The sequence below is a fragment of the Leptonychotes weddellii genome, chromosome 1, assembly GCF_054177405.1.
Source record: "Leptonychotes weddellii isolate Sample4059 chromosome 1, ASM5417740v2, whole genome shotgun sequence".
Lineage (NCBI taxonomy): Eukaryota > Metazoa > Chordata > Mammalia > Carnivora > Phocidae > Leptonychotes > Leptonychotes weddellii.
Window position 1 is genome coordinate 111,623,500 of NC_138369.1, and position 26,680 is coordinate 111,650,179.

The 26,680-nt window shown below is 38.4% G+C and overlaps 1 protein-coding gene across 1 annotated transcript in view; it reads left to right on the top strand.

The window, feature by feature from the left end:
• NAALADL2 (N-acetylated alpha-linked acidic dipeptidase like 2) overlaps positions 1–26,680 on the top strand; it is a 1,010,672-nt gene that overhangs the window by 940,519 nt on the left and 43,473 nt on the right. The window contains exon 12 of the mRNA XM_081813090.1: positions 9,183–9,329. Coding sequence (XP_081669216.1) covers positions 9,183–9,329 — 147 coding nt within the window. The remainder of the gene's footprint in view (positions 1–9,182; positions 9,330–26,680) is intronic.

The window sequence follows — 26,680 nt, forward strand, 5'->3', positions numbered from 1 at the left end:
TTCAGTTAATTTTTTAATGCCTGGCAGCTGGAATACATCACTGAAACGCTGACGCCGTCTTATTTAAAATAGCATTGCCTGTGAGGCCAGGAGAAGCTATTTAAGACAAACCTCAAGAAGGCTGGTGAAATAATAGCTGAAGTTATGTGATGTCAGCCAATTCCTCAGCATGGAACAGCATTGTGAAGCCAGAGTTGTTATCCTTCACTGAGACATAAAATCTATATCTTGATCCTTTCAGTCATTAAAGGTCCTATAGGAATTGTACGGTGGGGGTGGGGGGAGTGTATGTTCATCCAGTGCGTTGGCCAAAGGTCAATTGGGATGGTTCTGCTTTACCTTTTCAATATGGTCACGGTTTCATTTAGATAGAATCAGAGTACAGTTTTTGGAAGGGCCCTGGGCTTGTCATTCTATATATAGTTTGCTTTGAATGAAGAAATAGGTTTAGCGATCAGAACGACCCACAGCAAACCCTATTGCCAAAATGCCAAAGTGGCAGAGGGCTCTATGGAGTCTCTTTATGTGTAAATTTTTTAAGTCACCATTTTCTTAAACTGTAAGGTAATTTTAATTGAATTGATTAATCAGCAGCCTACCAGCTCTTTCTGTATGAAGGAGGAACCCCTTTCTTATTTCCATAGTTGAGTGGGAGGGGAGGGGGATTATTAGACTGGGGGTAGAGGTGGGGAGGGGAGGGGGACAACAATGTAATTATCTAGTTAGAAATCCCTGCTCACCATTCTGTTTGTTATCATTATGTCCCTAGAGGGCAACAAAGCTTTTAATCTGTATATGGAATAATACTGCTTATTTTTATCCATCTCCCAGGGTTGAATTATGATCTAATATGATGTTTGTTTGTAAATGGTAAATCCTTATGTAAATGTCTCCTTGTAGAAAGTGAGGTGGCCCATATTTAGCATATTTTGATAATAACTTGATACTTGTCTAGAAAATACAACACACACAAACCATGTAAACAAGAATGGTCCTCAAGGAAATCATGATTATGATGAATGGAATTTTGTTTTCAGTTTTCCCCACCACTTTTTGGCAGTCTGTTCTCTCCCAGTATCCTCCTGGTTATTGGAGTGCCTACTTTAATGACCCCTACCCCAGCAGAGAACTCATGTTATTGTCCCAAATTCTCCTGTAAGAAAACTTGTTCTTCCCTAATAAGTGGCAGTTACTTTCATCTGTCCCCTCTCCAATGATATATACATTTCTGATGGTCCTAAATGGACCTTGTGATACAACTCTAAATACCTCATTTTTCTACTTAGGCATTTTGTAAAATGCTAACATTTCTGAAGCTATGAGATATCTGCTACATGGTTTGTTTCTTTTCCTACTATCCAAAAAAGCTATTTTTAAATTGATTAGCTTACAATCTGGGAATCTTGGAATTGGGAACACAATATATAGTTCAGAGGAGATTTGAAAAATTTAACATTTATTTTTGGCAGATGATTCAATCACAGATTTAAAATTCAAAAGTAATAAACAGGTAGACAATGAAAAGTCTTCCTCCTAAGCCTATTGTTCCCACCAGTACCTCTCTCCAGAGGAAACACCATTTGTAGTAGAGCATATATAGTTTTTTTCTTTTTTTAATACAAATGACATTTAGAATCTTACTACACATTATTTTTTTCCTGTAAATATTGTGTTTTAGAGGTTGTACATCTCCAGGGCATAAGTAGCTTCATTGTTCTTTTTAAAAACTGAATATTATTCCATTGTATGGATGTGACATAATTTATTTAACCTTCATAGAATTTGTAACAGTTTTTTTTCTTTAGCAATATGAGGCACCAGAATTCCCATATCCTTCACAACTCAGTCCATAATCAAACTTGCCAAAGCTTTTCATAAAGTAAAAATAAGAGATATTTTATATACCTTTTATGCATTAAAGACAATTATAGTTATTTTTCTGTGAAATGCCAGTTCATGTTCATTGACTATTTTTTTATTGGCTTTTTAGGCTTTTTGTTTTATGTATTACAGAAACTAGCCATTTGTCTAGGGAATGAATCGTTAACTAATTTTTTCCCCCAGGTTTTCAATTATCTTTAGTTTATGGTAATTTTTGTCATGCAGGAAACATAAGTTTTGGGGTAATTAATTTTTTTTTAATCTTCTGGGTATGTTCTCATACTCAAAAAATGTCTTTCCCACTCTAGGATTATTAAAAATTATCTTCCATTGTTTCCTCCATACTTTCATGATTTAGATTTTACCCTTAAAAGATGGATTCATCTGGAATGTATTGTGGTACAAGATACCATAGGGTGGATACGATTTTATTATTTTAGTGGAGATTTTTTATTTAAACCCAACAAAACAAACAAAAGTTTGTTTGCAATGTGGCTATTTTAAGGTTTAAAATAACACACCTCTTTTTATTGTTACACAAAAGCCTTCAGTGGAGAGAAAGAAAGAAGGAAAGAAAGAAAGAGAGAAAGAAAGAAAGAAAGAAAAAGAAAGAAAGAAAGAAATAGGTCTACTGTTATCATGTGCCTATTGGTAGGAATCTTAAGTTAACCAGGGAAGAGGAAGGGGAAATGGAGTAGATCTAGGGCTGGGGGAAGAGACATGAGTTAGAGTAAGAACAAGGGCAAATTTCTTCATTTTTTTTTCTTTCTTTTTTTTTTTTTAAGAGAGAGACACAGTGAGAGAGGGAACACAAGCAGGGGGAGTGAGAGAGGGAGAAGCAAGCTTCCCACCGAGCAGGGAGCCCGATGTGGGGCTCGATCCCAGGACTCTGGGATCATGACCTGAGCTGAAGGCAGACGCTTAATGACTGAGCCACCCAGGCACCCCTTCATTTTTTATCTTTACTGTTACAGAGTGCTCTTTAAAGCATTCATTAGTACATAAATATATTTTAAATATAATCTGAAGTATTTCAAATATAAAGTAACATTTCCCCATATTTGGGAACAAGATTAAAGTTTTAAAAATGGACAGAATGAGATGAGAACTAGACTGTTTTCACTTTGGCAGTTCTACTGGTATATACTAGAGGAATAGCAATTCTGCACCATTTAAAGCTGAAAATGCTTTGTTAACACTCTGTAAGTAGGTGATTAAACCTTTGCAGAAACCTTGAGATACTGGAGATTTTGAAAATCCCATCTTATGGGGTTGAAAATTTTCACTTAAAAAAAAAAGATAAAAAGCTGGTTTCTCTCCATACTCAATTTAATCTTTAATAAACGCATTGCAAGATAGTTATTGATTAAAAAAAAAGTTTACCATTTGAAAATATATTCTATGTATAAGAAACTCATTATCAGATGCTGGCGTTATAAGTTAAATAAGTTTCCAGTTTAAAATATTAAAGTGAGTCAGTAAGTATAACTTCGTGTTTCCTCTCAAAGATTACTAAAGGAGAACTGTAATGCATTATGAGGAACTGAGGATGGATAGCAACTTGAGGTACTGGCATAAAAATATAACCAAAACAAGTAAGGAACTCATGATGTACACACATAGTAACTAAATAAACATTGAAGAAATGCCACAGATATATAGTTGGTTATATATGGTTATATATATAGTTATATATAGTTGGTTACAACCCACATCCAGTGGGTTGTAATGTAATTTAAAAAGGGGGGAGGGGGCACCTGGGTGGTTTGACTCTTGGTTTCGGCTCAGGTCATGATCTTGAGGTTGTGGGATCGAGCCCCACTTAGAGCTCTGTGCTCAATATGAGTCTGCTTCAGAGTCTTCCTCCCTCTCCTTCCCGTGCTGGCTCTCTGTCTCTCTCTCTCTCTCAAATAAATAAATAAATTCTTTAAAAAATAAAAATAAAAAAAAGATCCCTACAATCCCAGAAAGAACAAACCCAGAGAGCTGATGGTGTGAGTTCCAGCCCCCCAAACAGCAAGCTTGATGCTCAGAAGTGATACGCTTTCAGTTGAGTCTAAAGAAAGGAAGACTTATGTCCCTGCTAATGTCAGACTGTAGCAGTTCTCTCTTACTGGGGATGGGCTGCCCTTTGTTCTATTCAAGCCTTAAACTGAGTGAAGTAAGGCCCAACTACATTAGGGAGAGTAATCTGCTTTAGTCAGTCTACCAACTCAAATGTAAATCTCATCTGAAAACACCCTCACGGACCTACCCAGAATAATGTTTGACCAAATATCTGAGTACCTAGTGGCCCAATCAGATTGACACATAAAATCAACCATCTCAGTGCCTATAACGAGAAATCATTTTTTAAATACCCATAGGCATCATTATCACGATTGGAACATTACTATATTGTGAAAATCAGGAAAACCAGGGAGATAAATTGTTTCCATACAACTGAAGTTACAAAATAATACTGAAATGAAAAGAAAGTGATTCAATTTTATTACAATGTATAGAATGTAGTACTTTTATTTTGAATCGTACACTTGCTGTTGGAGTAAGTAATCACCTTAGATTTCCTACAAATATAGAGTGAATATTTATGTGTGCCCAGGAAAGCAGAGTGTGGGAGAGGTAAAATGTTTGAATTATTAAACAGATTTTTATTTATTTTTATTTTTTATTTTTTTAAAGATTTTATTTATTTATTTGACAGAGAAAGACACAGCAAGAGAGAGGACACAAGCAGGGGGAGTGGGAGAGGGAGAAGCAGGCTCCCCGCAGAGCAGGGAGCCTGATGCGGGACTCGATCCCAGGACCCTGGGATCATGACCCGAGCCGAAGGCAGTCGCTTAACCAACTGAGCCACCCAGGCGCCCCAAACAGATTTTTAAATACTTTAGAAATCTGTCAGTGTGCCTTGGTATCACTATTCAATTAAGGTAAATGTTGACTTAATTTCTTTGTATTTCACTTATGTGATCATTTACTATAAGGTTTTGCCTTTCAGCCTAAAAGTATTGTTGCAAAGAGCATGCAGCTTTAGGATCGAGATGGTGATTTCATTTGAGGTCTTCAACAGACTTGTGGTGGGAAATTAAACAAGTGCCATAACCTCAGGCATTGCCTGAACTTGGTTATTTTATGAACTGTAATAAAAATGCTTGTTATCAAATGTTAAGTATGGAGCATTTTGAACCCCTTGGATGAAATACTTAATTTGAATTTACTCAGCCTTGTAAATAAATTTAAAAGATTAATTGACCTGCACAAATTTGTTACCAGCCTTCTCTTTCCCATGGTGGCTAACTTCTAGTAAAACGAAGGAAATTAACATTTCTTTCTATTTCTTTCTCAGATGTAAGTGTTCACAGGGTTGAGTAGGTCATTATCTCTTACCTGATGTAGATCTACTACAATCCACTGAGGTGTTGTGTGGGAAAACACTTCACATTAGGATAGAATACAGATTTAGGGTCACTTAAGGTCTATGAATTTGGCCTAGATTATAAAGTAATGAATAATAAAAAGTTTTAGAGAATAGGGTTTCTATGCTAGGAATGTTCCCTCTGAAGTGAAATCCCTAGATGAAATGACTGGGGGAAAAACTCCAATCTGAAAATTGGGTTCTTTTTTATCCTATTTTACTCTGAAAATAGCTAGGAAAAAAAGCACCAAGGAACAAAATAAACACAGGCTTGAGGGTACAGCACTTCCTCCCCTCATCACTGGTTAAATCACAGGAGAATAGGCAGCAGAGGATGAGGTGGTGAGAAAGAGAGACTGAAAAACAAAGAGAGGAAAAATGGGATGAGCTGGTGCACTAAGTCCTCTGCAGAACTTTTCAGGGAAACTCTGAGCTTCGTAGGTAAGGAAGAGATCCTAGGAAGGTTCCTCAGGGAATTGTGTTGTCCCTGATCCTCAAATTTTGGGTTGTCTTTCTTGTACTCTAGCCTTCCTCTATACATAGTCAATATTTAGCACCATCGAAGTAGTTTAATGATCTCAACCATGAAAATACAATTTAAAAACAATTCTAAATAATGCTCATTCTGTTGGCATCTTAGTTGGTTTACAAAAGAAGTTTTTATAGATGACTGACAGAGGTGGTAATACAAACCTTTAGGGAAAAGATAGATTTGTTAGTAAATGGGTGAAATAGAGCAAGACACAGTAGGGAAAAGAATGTGGAAGTATTTTAGGGAATGTAATTCTGAAGGCTGGATATTGCTCTTTTGATTTGGCCGAAAAACAGAGAACATGTAAGCGTAGCTAGAAGGAATCACAGAAATGGAAGGTGGTGAAAATAATAAAGCTATGCAATGGGATTAGCCATGGCAAGAACAGAGAGACTAGGGTATCTATAATGGCTTCAAAAAGAATGTCCTGGGCTGGTGAAAGGCTGAGGCAAAACAAGAACTGTGCTTTGTGAAACTTGTAGAGCAAACAGAGAATGCAAGAATTGATTGCAGTGGGGTCATTTGCGTCGTTTTAGCAATTGGCATATATGGGAAACACACTTTTTGACAAAGGGAAGCTATTATATAGCAATAATGACTAAATAAAAATAGTATCAAATACTACATTTAAGTGGCTCAGTCAGTTAAGTGTCTGCCTTTGTCTCAGGTAATGACCCCGTGGTCCTGGGATTGAGTCCAGAGTCTCCAGAGTCAGGCTCCCTGCTCAATGGGGAGTCTGCTTCTCTCTCTCTCTCTGCCCCTCCCCCCAGCTCATGCTCTCTCTCTCTCAAATAAATGAAACCTTAAAAATATATATATTACATTTAAGTTTCACATTTTTTAACTTAATTCTTTCAGAGACACATATTGTAGAATTTAGAATTGTTGGTTTTTAATTCATGCTAATCTTCTGTTGAGAAAAAAATTTTTTTTTTAATATTTCAGAAGATTGTTTTCCTATTGTTTAATTAAAAGAGGAAATAAAACACACAGATAGCCCCTTCCACTAGCAGGTCCAGTTCACTTCACTGATTGAAAGAAGAGCAGGAAATGAAAGAGTAACAGATGTTCTGATGACCCATCATTTCCAACATCTAAGTTCTGCAACTTCACACACATGCAAAGAAAGAGCACGAAGAAATGTCTCGGCCTGGCAACTCTGAGGAATTGGAGTGACAGGGACAGAGAGAAAAAAATTTCTAAAGAAATTTTTCTAACGGAATTCTAAGGAAATATCAGCATGGCTAGTATTTGGAGTAGATATTAAGAATTATATATACAGGTGGTGCCTGGGTGGCTCAGTCATTAAGTGTCTGCCTTCGGCTCAGGTCATGATCCCAGGGTCCTGGGATCGAGCCGCACATCGGGCTCCCTGCTCCGCTGGAAGCCTGCTTCTCCTTCTCCCACTCCCCCTGCTTGTGTTCCCTCTCTCACTGTGTCTCTCTCTGTCAAATAAATAAACAAAATCTTAAAAAAAAAAAAAAGAATTATATATACAAAATGAAATGAAAGCCAAACCTGTATTTTCACTGATGTTGAGTAGGATACATGTCTCAAATGTAAGTAAAGGGAAACATGTAAGTAAAGGGAAAATAAACCACTTGTAAAAATGATTTCTAATTTTGTTGGCTAAGCATTTGGGGAGAGAAAAGACTAGATTCTATCAAATCCTTATTAAAAACATAAAAGAGTGTAACAGTCTAGGTTTCACAAATTCAAATGCATCCGGGCACCATTCAGTGAATGTGAATGAGTGAAGCAGGCTAATAATGAGACTCCAGTGATAGGACACCTGTGAATGTCTTGCTTGATGAAAGCATTCAAATTCAATTAGGAAAAAAAATCTAGTGTGGCTGAACAAATACCTTCAAAGGTGCCAGTTCTCAACAGCTGGAGCTGTCAAAAGTACTTGGAATTTTGTACATGATATAAAGTAATTTCTTTGCTTTTCATAATCTAGTACTTAAGGGTAGCTCTTCTTTGGGAATATTTGAACTCTACCTAACCTGTCCCAGGTTGATTTAAAACCTTCAGGAATCTTCGCCCCAGGAGTAGATCAGGAAGTGAAAGAGAATTAACTCGCTTTTCAGAAAATCAGACTTTCAAAAGAAGCAAATTGATGGGGTTCACTATAAAAAAAATTAGGTTTTTATGCTTTACTCAAGATACATGTAAGTGACATTAAACTGAAACCTTGCCTTGTTTATAAATGCTCACATAGGCTTTCCATTGTAATTGTTTTAACTTTGTTGCAAAGATCTTTCTCTTAGGTCCTCAAAGAAAGTTGGATAGGTATTGAACATTATTATATGTTGGAAAAATCTAACACTGTAGTTGAAAAAAGTTGCAACGATTCATTTTCTAAATATTAGATACACATTTCCAAATCTTTTGATCAGTTATATTTAAAAGTATTTTTGAAATTATATCATGCCAAAGAAACATGGGGGTGGGCTGTTGAAGAGTCAGTGTCTTGATTCAATGACAAACATGTATTGACTACATACTTTCTGCTTGATGTGAGATGTAAATGTTCTCATTGCTAATGTCTTACTTTTCTCATAATTACAGCTGACGAGATTGGTATTTTTCCATTAAAGTTTCATACTTGAGACTTGAGGGAATATACTTTTAAGAATGAATGGAGAGGGGCGCCTGGGTGGCTCAGTTGGTTAAGCGACTGCCTTCAGCTCAGGTCATGATCTCAGGGTCCTGGGATGAGCCCCGCATCAGGCTCGCTGCTCGGCGGGAAGCCTGCTTCTCCCTCTGACCCTCCCCCTGCTTGTGTTCCCTCTCTCACTGTCTCTCTCTCTCTGTCAATTAAATAAATAAATAAAATCTTTAAAAAAAAATTTAAAAAAGAATAAACGGAGAAACTTCCTTATGTGGTTTTCAAAAAACATTCTAAAAAGAATGGAATTATAACCTACAAAGCCATCTTTTAAATTTACTGGAAAACTTAAAAAAAAAAACAAAAAACCTAAGCTTTTTGGGGACTCAACATCATTTTAAAATATTTCAAATTAAAGGGTCATTTCAGTTCATAATAAATCTATGATAAAAATGCTTTTGGAGCACCAACGGCAAGCAGAGTTTGATTTGGTCCAGTGCTAGTCACAGTTTAGTGAACGTCAGAACCATAGGGAATTGTCACAGCGTAGGTTCCTGGGCTCCATCCCTAAAGGTCCCTATTCCCATTCCAGAGGACAAGGGGTAGCCAAAGCATTTATATTTCCAACAGGTTCCTGAGTGACATGGATGCAGCTGATCTATGGACTGTATTTTGAGTAGCACTGATTTTGGGGTGTCCCAAGAAGCATAGTATATGCTAACAATTTAAATTATGTTTTTCAGAAAAATCATTTCAACTGTTCCAGAAGAGCTAAGTGCCAAGAAACCAACGTCAGTTCTGTACAGATACAAGGTGATGCGGATTATTTCATCAACCATCTTGGAGTTCCCACTGTGCAGTTTGCCTTTGAGGATATCAAAGCATTAGAGGTGATTGTTCCTAAAAATGCAAAACCCACAAACCCATACACACACACACACAGTATAGCAGACATGCAGAATTTGATTTTATCCTGGCTATTTGTCTTTCTTACCAAGTAGGTCACTATAGGAGGCTGCTTCATTTAGAGAGTTATTCTTGTTGTTCAGAGGCTTTGTAACAGTATTTGAAAACATCAGCTCTTTTCAATAGTGTTGAATTCAATTTAAAAAGATTTATACTGTCACTCACATTTTCACAGTGTGCTTCGCAACAAGAAATTTGCAGTAGTTGGATTAACATCAAAACATAATTGTAATCTTCAGTATTCACAGAAACAGATGACATGGACAATGGATTCTCCTCTCCTTGCCCAAGGGAAAATGCGTTTCACATTCTGTATATTAATGTGAGTCTTGTGGATTAGCTGCCCGAAGTTTGTCAATAGTTTGCCTGCCCAAAAAGATACTTTTTTTTTTATGAGGATAGGAGGTTTTTTCTCCCAAAGATTGATTTACCTTAACTAAGTCTGTGTTCATCTATCTGTTGGACTTCAAACCTTTTGACCTTTCTCAGAATTACGACACAGGAAACTGTTTCTCTGCAGATCTAAGCCTGTTGGAGTATTTTACCTTTCACAAGTTGTGCATGCTTTATTGGGAGCAATTTGAAAGTTGGGCGGCCTGATTAAGGTAATTATTATATTAACAATATAAACAGTGACTGGAAAATAGAATAAAACCTGCTTTGTTTTTCAACTATAGATGCTCCTGAAAAGTTGTGTTTAAATTACATTTTTATAGGCTCAACTTCAGGTATGGGGTATCTTAATTTCTGATAGCATTAGCAATATTTCCCTTTCTGTTTCTCAGCAGCACTCCCACACTCATCCCTGAGTTCCTCTGTAAACAGCTAACGGTCACTAATGACTTAAATTCATGGAGGGAGAGACTCCAGGTGAATCCTATTGTAATGAGGTGAATTCTTAGGTAATGGAAAAGTTATCATTACAATTTACCTGTTTTTTTTTAATTGTATTTTCATATGCTATTGTTGTGTAAAAATGGGATACGTGTGTAGGGGTAGTTTTTTACCAAGCCCACTATATACACTTTAATGAAATCAATGTATTAAGACAATAACTCATTTTTAATTTTCCTGTTTGATATCTTTTAATATCTCTTCATCATCCTCCTACCTCAGCCCATCCAGCTCCTGTCATGTTAACGTGTTGAATATCTTTTATCCCATCCCTGTCTAAATCATCATGGTTAAATCTTAAGCCAAGAATTTGACAGACAGTATAGTATAGCATTAGGAATGGGTCGATACTTGACTCTGATACTTACGAGACAAATGAGTTGACCTCTTTCAGACTTGTTTTGCAGATGAGGAGCCCTGTTGTACTTTTAAGGAATCTACTTCTTAGAGACCTGGTAAGGATTAAGTGAGACTTCATGGAAGGGATTTAGCTAATACTGAGCACATAATAAGGCCTCTATGAACTATAGCTATCATCACAGGTATCTGATTGTAGGTTCAACTATTAGTGGAAAAATCTCCAAACTTTTTAGACAAGAACACATTAGTGGAAAGGAGGAGCTTGTTAATTATTAAGGAAGACAAGCTGCTAAGGCTGAAATGGTAGCATCTAATGAGGATCACCGGGAGGATCTGATGTGTCAGTAGAAAGATTTGGAAACAGGTCACAGTAAAGTTCTAAGAAGACACTGTTATCACTGTGAAACTCTTACGGCTAAAGTCTATCTTCTAGAACTGGCTTAGTCTGAAAGAGCTGATCAGTTTTTTTCAAATTATACCCCAAATGTGCAACTCCCATCAGCAAAATTATTTTTTATTATATTTGTCTCTAAAAAAGCAATTAAAAGAGAATCCCCTATGCTTTATAACAAATGACCTTGTCTATAATGCTTTAGTGTGGAAAAAAAATTTAACGTGTTTGTCCCTTGCAAAATGTAAATGCTTGAGATGAGATAATTTTGTGTGGTGAATTCTTCCAAGAACAGATAATAACCTTTGCTTTCTGCATTAACCTATAATAAATATTTGTATACATTGAGAGGAATGATAAACAGTGACAGGCTTTATCCATCATATAAAGAATATTTACCCTATGTCCATTAGTAAAGCATGGAGGAAATTAGAGCTTTTTCTTGAATTTGCAATTAGATTTAAAAATATATGTGTATATATAGTTACATATTATATATATTGTGCATATAATTTATAAAATATCTACCACTTATTGAGTACTCGATGTGCTAAAAATTTTTATTTATCCCTACCTAATATTTATAATATCATTTTGAGTCAGCTATTATAATTAATGCTTTTTTGCCAAGGATGAAATAAAGCTTAAAATCAAGTAACTTATCCAAAGTCATAAAATTAATAAATAGCCAAGATAGAAGTTGGCTTTGGATCTGTTTAACAGTAAGCCCATGTTCTCAACTATTACACTAAAGGTTGCAACTTGGAAGCCCAAGGGCAAAATCCAATTTACAGATACATTCTGTTTGCCCTGAGCTTTGGGAAAAATTGGATATTTGGAAACATTTTTCCCCAATGGAAACAATTGGCTAAATTGTGCATTACTCACCAGCTTGCCATGTTCTTTATTAAGGAGTCTGCCATGTTGTTTGTCCTAGAGTGCAGTTAAGAAGAGTATTTCTTCAATGCCTGTTGCTATCACAAATTGAAACAATCAACCTAACAGGCCACATGTTTCCCCAGACTTGCATTGCCTGCATTACTCCCCTGGCCCTTGTAGGAATGGGGTTCATTATCACTGCACTCATTTTCAGTAAAAGAGCCAAAGTGGACAATTCTATAGTCCTTTTCACTTTATAAATTGCATGTGTTCTAAATGAGCTATTTTATAATTATACTCAGGTTTTGGGAGAGATGATTTATTTAAATTTTATTTGGGTGATTATAATGCTAACTTCAGTGCTTTTGCCATTTTTTTTTTCCAGCAAATTGATTATGGAGCTATTATAGTCTGTTTCAACGAGTGAATGATAATAGGGAAAAAAAAACTGTAGGAAAAGAAACTAGTGCCACAGACGCCACTTTTAATGGACATATGGGGTATTATTCTAAAATGATTTTTGGTGAAACATGACATTTTATAATATCCATCCCCAATATTTCATGGTTCCATATTCCCACCAAGGCCTTTTCCCTATAGTTTCCCTGGGTGCTTATATATTGAATAAGATTGCATGAAGCATATTTCATCTTTAGCTTTTCTTGGTGTCTATGCTCTAATTTTCCAATAACTAATTTCACAGATGCAAAGCAATGTATGGATTTGCCAAATGCTAGAATTATTCCTTCTCATAAAATAATGCCCTGTTAATTGAAATGTCTTCAGTTGTATTTTTCATTTAAATAAGGTTTTCAATTTGTAAACATTGTTGCACCTGTTAGGAGAAAGAAGCATTCTGCACAGATTAAATACAATGCAGAGATTGCTGAAAAGGAAATGAAAAGACAGATGCTTTCTGATTAAGAGTGCAATATTTATGACAGGCTGGTGGTCTGATGCACATTTCTTCTGTCACTTAACAGCTGTTTCACATAATTTTTGTTCCAGATCAGTATATTTACTCTTCATAGGGCATGTCAGAGGGTCTGGCTTTCTTAGTATATCAAAAGATCAATCCATGCCCTAGTAAGCTTTCTACCACAGATTGAAGCTCTTGTTCCTCACGCTGTTTAACCTTATATTTTTTGCTCTTCTGCTTGAAACATTCTTTTTTAAACCCAATTTACCTCTATAATGGAGCATTTAACATTTAAATGATAATGAGATAAAGAGGTATTATAACTTTTATATAGCTGAGTTTTTTGCATAATTGTTTCAATATCATTTAGTAACCCAGCAACTGAAAACCAAGTAGCATAGGTATTTTGAAACTCTTATTCTTTTTAAGTTAGATGGCTCTGATATCAATTTTTTTTTAAAGATTTTATTTATTTATTTGACAGAGAGAGAGACAGCGAGAGCAGGAACACAAGCAGGGAGAGTGGGAGAGGGAGAAGCAGGCTTCCTGCCGAGCAGGGAGCCCGATGTGGGACTCGATCCCAGGACCCTGGGATCATAACCTGAGCCGAAGGCAGACGCTCAACGACTGAGCCACCCAGGCGCCCTCTGATATCAATTTTGATTCTTAAACTGATATATAACAGCATGAGTATTTGGGTGTATGTATGCATGTGTGAACTTTAATTTTAAGGTAATTTTATCACATAAAAATAATTAATTTGTGCAGGAACAGTACAGATACAACACTACAATACACATGCACACATTTTGGAGCAAAGTAACTCATAGTTTACATCTTGATTCTTCATATTTTATTCTACTAAGTAGAAGAATAATTTATTTTACTTAGTGATAATTCTTTCATTACATTTTCTGTTTGGAACTTAGTCACTGACACTGTTGTGTTAACAGATAATAACAGTTCAAAAGTCAATTAGAAGCTCTTGACTTAAGGAGGGGCACCTGGATGGCTCATTCGGTTAAGTGGCTAACTCTTGATTTGGGCTCAGGTCATGATCTCAGGGTTGTGAGATCGAGCCCCATGTTGGGCTCCGAGCTGGGTGTAGAGCCTGCCTAAGATTCTCTCTCTCCCTCTGTCCTTTCCCCCACCTCTCTCTCTCTCAAAACAAAACAAAACAAAACAAAAAACAAAACAGGCCCTTGACTTAAGGAACCAAATAGTTGTGTGTACCTATGCATAAGTTGTACTGATATTTTGCAGTATCTGATAGAATTTGTTTCATACTGATAGCTATGAAACTTATGTAATGTCACTTAAAAATGAGATTTTACCTTTCTACTTCATGCTAATTGGAGTTGGAATGGAAAGTTGTTCTTTAGAGTTCTCTCTAGTTCATTACTTTTCTTTGTAATTTATTTTGGGAAAAGTGCTTTCAGTGTCAATCAAATCATATGGTATTATTATTTTCAGATCGGACTTAATTCATTTAGGGCAGAGGTTCTTAAACATTTTGTTCTAAAAACCCATTTACCCTCTAAAAGTATTGAAAACTCCAAAGAAAAGAGCTTTTGTCTATGTGACTAATATGTATAAATATTTCCTACATTAGGAATTAAAACTGAGAAAATGTACATATATATGTATTCATTTAAAAATTGATAGTAAACCTGTTACAAATTAATATAAATAACTTATTTTTATGAAAGAGAATTATATTTCCCAAGACAAGAAAATATAAATTAGAAGAGTGGCATTATTTTGCAAATCTCTTTATTGTGATGTAATATGAGATAGCTGGATTCTCATATGTGTTTCTACACTTTAATCTGTTGTTATATGTTTTCTTGGTTGAAATGTATGAAGAAAATCTGGTGTGATAGTCTTTTCATATAATGGCAAGTATTTTTCTTCTATACTACACTGAGACTTGGGAAGTATTAGTTTTCTAACGGTTAGTTTCAACGTGGAATCTACATATTGATGAGCTTTTTGCAACCTGTACACTTATGAATGGAGAGAGAAAATGAAAGCATGAAGCTATGTAATGTCATTATTATTGTGAAAATAGTGTTGATCCCAGGGAGCCCTGAGGGCCTCCGACCACACATGGAGAAATGCTGATTTGGGGACGTGGCCTTGGTTACACTAGCCTACCTCATCCTTTATGTCTGACCCAAGGTGTTCAACATTGCTCTTTTTCAAGAATCTGAACTGTGATTCTCTATAAACCTGTGTGTGTATTTTCCGGGCATTTCTGGATATTGCCATCCCATTCACCTGACAAACAACATGAAGTAGGGAATATAACACTCTCATAAACTGTGACTTTACAAAGAATTCCACTTCTGAGAAGCCTTCTTTTAGAAGAGAAGGTTAAACCCCAATCAACAAATCAACAGTTATAGAGCAGACTTGAAAAGCTTTGATTGTACAGTATATGAAATGCCTGTCACAAAGGGAGTGCTATTAAAGTTGCTGTATGCTTCTAGGAGCCTGAGGAGTAAACACAAGAAATTGAAATATGATACAGATATTGAAAAAAAAACAAAGAATGAAGAAACTCTTAAGACTCAAATGGATGATTCAAAAGATCATACTTCAAATTGCCTAATATTTAGAAATGGCTGCAAGGAGGACAGATGTCCCCTAGCAGTTGTCCTTGCTTAGAATTCTAAATAAGAACATTTATTCCAAATGCCTACCGCCATTAGATCAAAATATATTATGCATGTACTATATTTTAGCTCTAATGCTATTTTCAGGGATTGTCTTGTGATCATCCCTGTTATGAGGAAATTTGTTTTATAAGGAAGTTTTTTATAATTTCAGTAATAATACTTACAGGTGGGTTTAATGACAGACCAACCATGTTGTAAGTTTGGCAACATTTAAGTTAAGAATATAGGGTGGCTTCAACGTGATATATTCAGGTATTTGTTAATTCAAACTCATTCATTTTTTTAGCCAGCAGTTATTAAGTACTTGCCGTAATCCAATGCTATGTTAGAAATTCAGAGATGAATAAAATCTGCTCTCCTTCTCTTAAAGTGGTCACAGTCTAGATTAGGACTCAAGACATATAAATAATCAAGTCAAGAAAGTATAGTAGAAGTTCTCTTAAGTGGGCGCCTGGGTGGCTCAGTCGTTAAGCGTCTGCCTTCGGCTCAGGTCATGGTCCCAGGGTCCTGGGATCGAGTCCCACATCGGGCTCCCTGAGGATGTTTCTCTCTCTCCCACTCCCCCTGCTTGTGTTCCTGCTCTCGCTGTCTCTGTCTCTGTCAAATAAATAAATAAAGTCTTTAAAAAAAAAAATTACTAGTATGAATTTTAGTATTCTTTTTTTTTTTAAGATTATTTATTAGAGAGAGAGAGAGAGAGCACAAGCTGGGGGAAGGGCAGAGGGAGAGGGAGAAGCCCTGAGGCTTCATCCCAGGACCCTGGGATCATGACCTGAACTGAAGGCAGACACTTAACCGACTGAGCCACCCAGGGACCCCTTACTATTCTTTATATTGTGCAATGTCTGTTTTAAAGGCGAATATAAGAACGTTTTACTTTTGGGGCAACCTGGGTGGCTTAGTTGGTTAAGTGTCTGCCTTCAGCTCAGGTCCTGATCCTAGGGTCCTGGGATGAAGTCCTATATTGGATTCCCCACTCAGTGGGGAGCCTGCTTCTCCCTCTCCCTCTCCCCTCCCCCACTAATGTTCTCTCTCTCTCAAATAAATAAATAAATAAATAAAAGAACATTTCGCTCTTATGCAGAAACTTTAAAATTCCACAATTTATATTTGGTAGCTCATATACCATATTAGTATTTAATTCTTATTAGAACTATGGAAACATTGCACAAAGCTAACTCAGTTGTCTTTTATTTTACTTCTTGATATGCACACAGTTTACCAACACTCTCTACCTTTGGTTTCCTGATGAGTAAGGAAGGCCTGAAATGGGAAGGAACAGTAATTACATTGCCCTATTTTCCCCCTTCCTTCTCTGTCATCATTTTCATTGTAAAGTGGTTAGGGAATTAACACAAGGATATGATAGGGTTCTGTTTTTGATTAAGTTTGCAAGAATAAAATGGATTTTGAAGGAAACCTATGTCATATCTTTTAACAATTCTATGAGAAGGGTTATCTGTCTTAGTTGAGACTGTTGTAACAAAAATACCACATACTCAGTGGCTTAAATAATAAACACTAATTTCCTACAGTTCTGGAGGCTGGGAAGTCTAAGGTCAAGGTGCCAGTAGATCTAGAGTCTGGTGGACCCTTCCTGGTTTGTGGATGGTTGCTTTCTTGCTGTGTCCTCACGGGGTAGGAAGAGAGAGCAAGCGAGCTCGCTTGCTCTAGACTTTCTTCTTCTTTTTCTTTTTGCAACTGATTTTTTTTTTAAATTAAGCTCAATTAGCCATCATATAGTACATCATCAGTTTTTGATGCAGTGTTCAAGATTCATTAGTTGCATATAACACCCAGTGCTCATCACACCACGTGCCCTCCTTAATACCCATCACCCAGTTACCCCATCCCCCCACTCCCTTCCTTCAGTAACCCTCAGTTTGTTTCCCAGAGTCCAGAGTCTCTCATGGTTTGTTCTTCCTCTTCTTCTTTTTAATATTTATTTATTTATTTATTTTTGAGAGAGAGAGTGAGGGGAGGAGCAGAGGGTGAGAATCTTTAGGCAGACTCCCCGTTGAGTGGGATGCCTGATGTAGGGTCAATCTCACGACCCCTGAGATCATGACCTGAGCTGAAACCGAGAGTCTGTTGCTCAACTGACTGAGGCACCCCGGCGCCCCTAGACTTTCCTTCTTCTTATAGAAACACAAATCCCATCATGGGGCTCCACTGTCATGACCTCATCTAAACCTATTACCTCTGAAAGGCGCCCCCTTCAAACATCATCACTTGGGGGATTAGGGCTTCAACATATGAATTCTCGGGGCACACAAACATTCAGTCCAGTCAACAATCAGTATCATCCCTTCTCCCATGTGAAGAAACTGGGGCTTAAGGAGATGAAGTAATGAGCCAAGGCTATAGAGCTAGTAAGTATCAAGGTTTGAACCCAGGTGTTCTAAAGCTAAGGCCAGTTCTCATACTGCTACAGCATACTTGGGGGTTATGAAACGGAGTTAAATTATGTTTAGCCAAATAGAGCAGAATTAAAATGTCAAAAATAGGCATTTTTCTCATAGGACGTTAAAAAGAAGTATAAATTTTACTTAAAATAGTAACAGAGTGCACCATACATGTTTTGTTTCTTTAATTCTTTCAACAATTCCATGAGTTAGGGGCTCTCATATGCCCATTTTACAGACGAGAAAACAGAGGCACGGAGAGGTTGAGTAAATTGCCTCAGGCTCCATAGCCAAGACTCTAATCTTTGCAGTCTGACTATAAAGCCTGAAGTATTAAGCACTACTCTAGCCCTCAAGTGGTATTTACCTCCTAAGAAAGCAGAGTGAATTACTATGGAAGGCCATTTACTGAAACTACAGATTCAGAATTAGCCCAAGATTCTTTAACATAAATACTCTCTTTACTAAAAATGTTAGTTTTGGAATAAAGTTAAACTCTGGACCTATTTTCAAAGCAAATATTCTTAGAAAGGGATTGTTTATCTGTAGTCAGTTGGAAAATAAAGGGAACTCAAGCTTCTCTGTGGTATAAGGGCTACTGAATATTTATATCTCTGGAAAGAGGAGAGGTAGACTCATATTCTCCACCACGCCACACATGGATTTTCAGGAAATAAGGGGAATTAGCTACCAAAGGGAGTAAACTCTCTTGTAGGCTTTGAAGTCCTAATGAATGACAGATCATAATCTGTATGTAAAAGGTGAAGTCACATGGGAGCGCCCTTTGCTAGGTATGGGTCACTCTGGTCACCACTGGTTAGCCGGGGGGATGGGGCAGATGGGGGAGTGTGGAGGTGGGGGAAGGGATACGGAGTGTTCAGACTATGGGTTTGGTTTGCAAACAAATACCAAAATGAGTGAGTACACTCTGTTTTTAGCAAAGAAATCATTGGGCTGGAAAGCCCTCAAAATATCAATCACTCAATAAGACCTCCTTGGGAAAATAGTAAGATTTTTGTACAGAGCCCTTTTGAAGTTAACCCATTTGGGCTTAAAATTTGAAAATAAAAGAAGAGAGCACTCTAGGTCAGGAGGTCATTCTGAGCTACTTTCAATCCAGCAAGACCCCTAAAAGGAAAGTAGGGCCTCACTTTTGTTAAAAAAAAAATTTTGGCGTTAGGTTGGCAGAGAGGGCCAGAGTCCTGATTCTTCAGTCCTGTACTTCCCCTCCTAGCCCAAGGAAGGGTGGGGCGATGCCAAGACCAGGAGGCTATCAAAGACTCCCTCTGTGTGTTCGGATTTGGAATGTATTTCTGATGTCATGATAAGAACAAAAGAATCTGGCTCTGTGTCAGGCAGGAGTAGCTGCATGCTCCCAAAGGAGAGGAGTAGGGTTTGTGTCCTCCTTTGGGGTCCATCTCCAAACCCTGGAGTTTTCCCTGAGCAAACCTAACTTTCATTAGAGAGCTTTCTCCATGAATGTGTCTGAACCCTCCATGAACCCATTTCCGCCTCAGCTAGCACAGTCACTTAGAGTTAATGCGGTCCATATGTTTGCCCCCCACGGGGAGAGTAGTGATCATTTGTCCTCAAATTGTCTTCCTGTAAGCTGCTTGCTTTGTCTCATCCATACAGTAGTTCAGTGGTCCCCATCTCGTTTGCTCACCGCATCTCATAGCTCCGTAAACTGATCTCAGCACGTGAGAAGGAGCAGCCTTTGAGAGGCGTGTTTTGCACAAGAAGGTTAGTAAACATTCTGCAGCAGTTAAAGATCTGGGCGTAGTAACAAGTGAATTAACTTCAAATGCATCCATGTGCTAATCTGTTAAGTGGAAACAAAAGGTTCCCAGAATTTGAGAGAAGAAAACGAAATATGTTTCAATCTCATTTTTAAAGCACTATGTTGCTCTATAATGGTAAGTGATAAAAATGCCTCTAATTTCCCTCTATGTTCTTTTCACTAACTGGCTGGGCATTTTCTGGGGACAGGAGAATTTCATCAAATTCATGAATTCAAATTAGTTGTTCTTAGGAAAGATACTAGAATGTGCCTTTGTTGGGTCAAGTGAATTTCATGATTATATCTTGAGAGTTTGCCAGAAAATGCCACTACTCTTCAATATTTAATTCCTCTCTAGTACATTTTCGTAGCTGGATATATAATGCCACATGATTATCTTTTTTTTTTTTAAAGATTTTATTTATTCATTCATGAGAGACAGAGAGGCAGAGGGAGAAGCAGGCTCCCAAGGAGCAGGGAGCCCGATGTGGGACTCGATCCCAGGACCCTGGGGTCATGACCTGAGCCGAAGGCAGACGCTTAACCATCTGAGCCACCCAGGCGCCCGCCACATGATTATCTTTTACTCAGTGGTGTAGCTTAAATTCTAGGACAGCAAAATTTTTAGAGACGATTTCTGTCCCTTTGATTATTACAAAATAAACAGAGCATGGTTTACCTAGGAGCTCCAGCCCTTTGTGTATTTCTTCACATTTTGTGTACAGGATTCATGGGCACTTTTTATATCCTGTATTAAATCTTATAAGATTTTCATTCTGCAAAATTTATTAACTACCTTCTCTGTTTCTAGATGTACATATGTTTATGTACTCATCTCCCCAGATGAATAATTGTATTAAGGTATTATATACAGTATAAAATGTACACAAAAATATTAAGAGAATGGGAAAGAAGGAAATAACATTTTAATTTTATTTCATATTATTTATTAATGATGCCAACTCTTTTTCTTCTTTTTAAATTAGTAATAATAATTTATGAGAGCAATGAGTTTGAACCTACTTCATTATTTAATACTGGGATAAAAATATTCAAAAGTCTGATTCTTAGGTCAGTTAATTTTACTGTTTGATTTTAATAGCTGCTTTGGCTGAAAAATATACCTCATATGAGGACACAGAATAATATAGGAAAAGTATATCATTGACTGTCTTCCTTAATAATTATACTCGTGTCAACCTCCTGCATCAATTTTGCAAAGATTCGTATTAAAAGTTGGCAGTTTTCCATCTTCCTTGATGCATTTCAGTTGTTTTTTCAAACTAATGAGACAGGTTGTGTTTCTATATTTCTAAGAAAGTGTTTGAAAACCCATAGAGGTTCTTCATTTGTAAGATTTCTGAAACAGATTTAAAAGTTTTGAGTTATCTCTAGGTACAGTATGACATATTATTTTCAGTAATAAAATCACATACATGTTCAAATATCTCTTTTCAAAATAGTTGCTCCCAGTGTACTAATTTCCTTCAAAAGCAATTGTTCTTCATGAGTTGTTATAGGATCACAGAGTAACAATGTTTATTTTGTTTTTATTTTTAAAAAATATTTTATTTATTTATTTGAGAGAGAGAGAGCACAATGGTGGGGAGGACAGAGGGAGAGGAAGAAGCAGACTCCCCCGGAGCAGGGAGCCTGTTGCGGGCCTTGATCCCAGGACCCTGGGATTATGACTTGAGCTGGAGGCAGATGTTTAACTGACTGAGCCACCCAGGTACCCCTGTTTATTTTGTTTTGTTTTAAAGATTTTATTTATTCAAGGGCGCCTGGGTGACTCAGTCGGTTAAGCATCTGCCTTCGGCTCAGGTCATGATCCCAGGGTCCTGGGATGGAGCCCCACATTGGGCTCCCTGCTCAGTGGAGAGCCTGTCTCTCCCTCTCCCTCTGCCAGTTCCCTTGCTTGCTCTCTCTCTGTGAAATAAATAAATAAAGTCTTAAAAAAAAAGATTTTATTTATTCATTTGAGAGAGTGAGCGCGCGCGAGAGAACACAGCAGGGAGGGGCAGAGGGAGAGGGAGAAGAGACCCCCTGCTGAGCAGGGAGCCCCACATGGGGCTTGATCCTGGGACTCCAGGATCACGATCTGAGCCAAAGGCAGACGCCCAACCGACGGAGCCACCCAGGTACCCTGAATTTTGTTTTTAAATTCTTGTTAGATAGCAAACTTTTGTACTTTTGGGTTCATTGTTTTTGCTGCAACTGACTATGTTATGGTTTCTTTGTAGGAATCTTTTTAAATGACTAGCTCTTTTTGTGGGGTCAGTTAAATAAAAACAGATAATGCGATCTGTAAATCCACCTCAGTGGGTATTTGTAATATACAAAGTATCATAGCTTGAAATGGTGAAGGTGGTGAGGGTGGTACTATCTACCCCTCTTCGGTGAAGACGATCCTCTGTCCTGGAAGCTCTTAGGGACCCGGATGACCATCAGAGGGTCAACATAATCCACAGTAAGCCACCTAATGCAATATACCACAAATAAAATTAAGCCTTATGTTCCACACATTGAATATCTTATTATTGCATGTTAATATACATTATAATCATATTGAATATAAGGCTTAATTTTATTCTTATTTTTTAGATTAAAAATTTTGGAAAAACCGTTCTAACATTTTCTTTTTTATATTTTTTGGACGCTTCTGATTTATAGCAGGAAAGAGACATATAAACAAATAACTGTATTCAACATGTAAAATGCTATATACATTAAGAAAAAAAAGAATGCTACAGGAATGTGTGGTTGGGGGAGGAGTGGGTAAGGCAGGGGTTAAATTCCAGAAATTCAGAGGGGATACACTTGAGAGGAACCCGAAGGATGAGTGGGAGTTTGCCAAGGGGACAAGGGGGTCAAGGACATTCAGAAAGACACAAGAGGGCAAGGGAATGTGCCTGGAACACATTCAGGAGTCTGTTAGGGTCAGAATATAGGACTCTTGGGGGAGGGTTGGACGTGAGACCCGAGATAGGGATGGGGTATAGCCTGGGAGGGGCTGCATTCTATTGGCAAATGGGAGCCAGTGGAGATTTTAAGTAGAGGAATGACCTAGAGAAAGATACATTTCATTTATAAATCATGATCAGTATGGACATTTTGAAAATAATTATATTTTTGGCAGGTGTGGATGAAATTCTGTTCGATCGAGTTTGACAAATAATTATTGATCATTTTCTGCATGACAGGCAGTATCCCCAAGGCAACAAAAAGTTATAGTGGCACACATTTTATTTGGTAAAAGGGTTAAACTGAATATTTACAATTACATACACAGATAATTTGCATTTGTCCTTCAAAATTAAGATGTCTTTTAATATTCTTGACATCTGGAACCAATTAGCACTAGTATTGAATTCTTAACAATGTATATGTGAGCCAAGTATCCAAGCTAATGAACTCTACTTGAATATGGCTCCCCTCTGTTGAAGAAATAGAAGCATCCTCAATTTATATGCACCAGTGCAGAGAGAGAGATGCCTATGGCATGGCATTAAGAGGATAGCTTCTATTACTTGTGTCATTGTTTGGGGGAAGCTGTCAGGGTCCTTTCTTGCCTTGCCATTTAGGACATGGTAAATATTTGGAAAAGCCCTCATAGGAAATAAAAATTATTTCTGCAAATAAAAGTAAAATATGTTTTAAAGAACATTTGGGAACAAACAGAGGAAGTATAAAAAAGAAAATACAAAATTATCCCAAATCAGACTTCTCAGAGGTAGCAATTGTTAGCACTTCATATAATCTCTTAGATCTTTTGCTATGCATATATAAAATACATATAAAGACATACTACATAAAACCTTTGCATCCTACTTTTTTTTAAAGATTTTATTTATTTATTTGAGACAGAGAGAATGACAGAGACAGAGAGCACATGAGAGGGGGGAGGGTCAGAGGGAGAAGCAGACTCCCCGCGGAGCAGGGAGCCCGATGCGGGACCCGATCCTGGGACTCCAGGATCATGACCTGAGCCGAAGGCAGTCGCTTAACCGACTGAGCCACCCAGGTGCCCTTTTGCATCCTACTTTTAAAATTTAACAATTAATGAAGATTCTCATGTCGTGAAACATTCTGAAGACATTTTTAGTTGGCTGTACAGTACTGTGTTCTACAGTTACACCATAATTTATTTCAAAACCTCCTGTTTGGGACATTAGGTTGACTTCGACTTTTAGGAATTTTCCCCCTGTAATTATCGAGCTATTCTTTGGCATAAACCTTTGATCATATCTCTGATGATTTATTTTCTTAGGATCAATTTCTAAAAAATTGAGTTAAAGGATCTCAAATCTGTCAGAGAGATGAACTGTCAAATATTTAAATAGAGCGATTGAAATTGTTCTCCACTTTGGCAAAAGTGTAAGGAGGGCCTCCGGAGGGTGAAGGAAAACTCAACTTCTTCTTTTTTTTAAGATTTTATTTATTTATTTATTTGACAGAGAGAGAGTGAGCACAAGCAGGGGGAACGGCAGGCAGAAGGAAAAGCAGGCTCCCTGTTGAGCAGGGAGCCCATGGGGGACCCTGGGATCAGGACCTGAGCCGAAGGCAGACGCTTAACCAACTTAGCCACCCAGGCACCCCGGAAAACTCAACTTCTATTCATTCAGTCCTTCAACAAATATTCTTTGAATGCCTCCTGCATCCCAGGCTCTGCCCTAGGTGCCAAGGTGCAGCAGGAACCAAGAGAGGGGTGTTCACTGCCCTCATGGGAGCGGTCTGGAAAGTTAGAAATCACGGGTCAATTTCTTGTTTACAGATGAGGAAACAGTGTACAGAGCCAGCCACGGAGGGCTAGGACTGGAATAAGGTTTCTGTCTGGCAGACCAAGCCTCTTTGCACCCCACCTGCCATCTGTCTCCTCTGAGTGATCTTGGGGGCATCCGTTCAGGGCAGGTTTATGGTATCTTCTGCCCTTGATGTGTTTAGATCTAGCTGTTAGCAAGGCTGTGAAGCGATGGGGCCAAGCGTGGCTTTGGGACCCTGGTGTCTCCCTTCTGTGCCATTTCACCTCTTGGCATCTCCCCACCCCCGGTCAGGCACCCGGAGACCCCACAGTCTTTCCTCATGACTAGTGAAAATCCGCTTTCTGAGAAGGAACTAGTATCAGTCATTCATATCTCAACCTGCTTGAGTTAAGACACTGTGTTCCTTCTTCCAAGGGGAGTTAACAACTGTGGAGACATTTAAAGATCTCTTTTTCATTGAGGAATGCCAGACTTTGTTTCCAGTGGAGGCATTTGGGCATCAGGGAGCAGATAGGGCAGAGGTGCCCTCCCTCTGCTGGTCCTCAAGGCTCACAGCCTGTCTCCTTCCCATGCCCTTTCCACGGGGTTGGTCAGCCCAATCTCCGCCTTTTTGTACAAGATTGACAAGGCTGGATGAGAAAGTTGAGGACAGTGTATCCACACCTTGAACGGTTTCCAGGACATTCAAAGGGCTGCTTTGGATACAGAGCTTCATAGAACAGGGAAACCTCATTGCTAGGAAACCCCCTACCCCTGCCTTACCCTGCCCTATGAGGAGTGTCTCTGCTAGGAAGGAAATTCAATTACGGTCTTCTGGCCACCAGAACTGAATATAGATGGACTATTTCCTCTTTGGATTCTGTGCCAAATTGTATTCCTGCTGCTGTGTTTGAAGTTAATTAGAGTCACAAATCATTTGTATTTCCCTTCTCTGAAGGAAAGCCTGCCACTGTACTTATCTCAGCGGGTTAATTGACTTACAGAGGGCTCATCCCTTTCTGAAAACACTCTAAATGGCTCTGATGGGTAAGCATCAGGCTTACACATAGATGTAATAAAAGCTTGGAGAATTCAAATTTCTAGGTCACAGAAATGGGGTGTGTGTGTGTGTGTGTGTGTGTGTGGTTTTCTCTCTGAGCCTCATAGCTTAGAGTTTTTCTTGATTTGATTGCGGCCAGTGTGAGAATGGAAAACACCTATCCTCATGTAGGGGAAGAGATGCTTGTGGGCGAAGGAGAGGAAGGGAACTGGACACAGAAAGGTCTCTCATTGCCAGGCACTGGACTGCTAGTAGCCGGAAATAAAATGTAGAAGAGCTGTCAGCTTAACGTTTGGGATATTGGGATCCCTTACATTTCCTTTTTTTTTTTTTTTTGATTTATTTGAGAGAGAGAGAGACAGATAGCACGAGCCGGGTGGAGAGGGAGAAGCAGGCTCCCCGCTGAGCAGGGAGTCTGATGCAGGACTCGATCCCAGGACCCTGGGATCATGACCTGAGCCGAAGGCAGACGCTCTGATGACTGAGCCACCTGAGCAGCCCCCCTTACCTTTCCAATGGGGTATTTAATTTTTAAAATGATTTCGAGTTATGGCCCAAGGAGAAAATTCCTGGGGCACCTGCGTGGCTCAGTCGTTAGGCATCTGCCTTCAGCTCAGGTCATGATCCCAGGGTCCTGGGATGGAGCCCCGCATCAGGCTCCCTGCTCCGCGGGAAGCCTGCTTCTCCCTCTCCCACTCCCGCGCTTGTGTTCCTTCTCTCGCTATGTCTCTCTCTGTCAAATAAATAAAATCTTAAAAAAATAAATAAAATAAACAAATCTTTAAAAATAAAAATACTAGGGGCGCCTGGGTGGCTCAGTCGTTAAGTGCCTGCCTTTGGCTCAGGTCATGATTCCAGGGTCCTGGGATCGAGCCCTGCGTCGGGCTCCCTGCTCTGCAGGAAGCTTGCTTCTCCCTCTCCCACTCCCCCGCTTGTGTTCCTTCTCTCGCTGTCTGTCTGTCAAATAAATAAATAAAATCTGAAAAAAAAAGAAAATTCCTGGGCGCCTGGGTGGCTCAGTTGGTTAAGCGACTGCCTTTGGCTCAGGTCATGATCCTGGAGTCCCTGGATCGAGTCCCGCATCGGGCTTCCTGCTCGGCAGGGAGTCTGCTTCGTCCTCTGACCCTATCCCCTCTCAGGTGTTCTCTCTCTCTCATTCTCTCT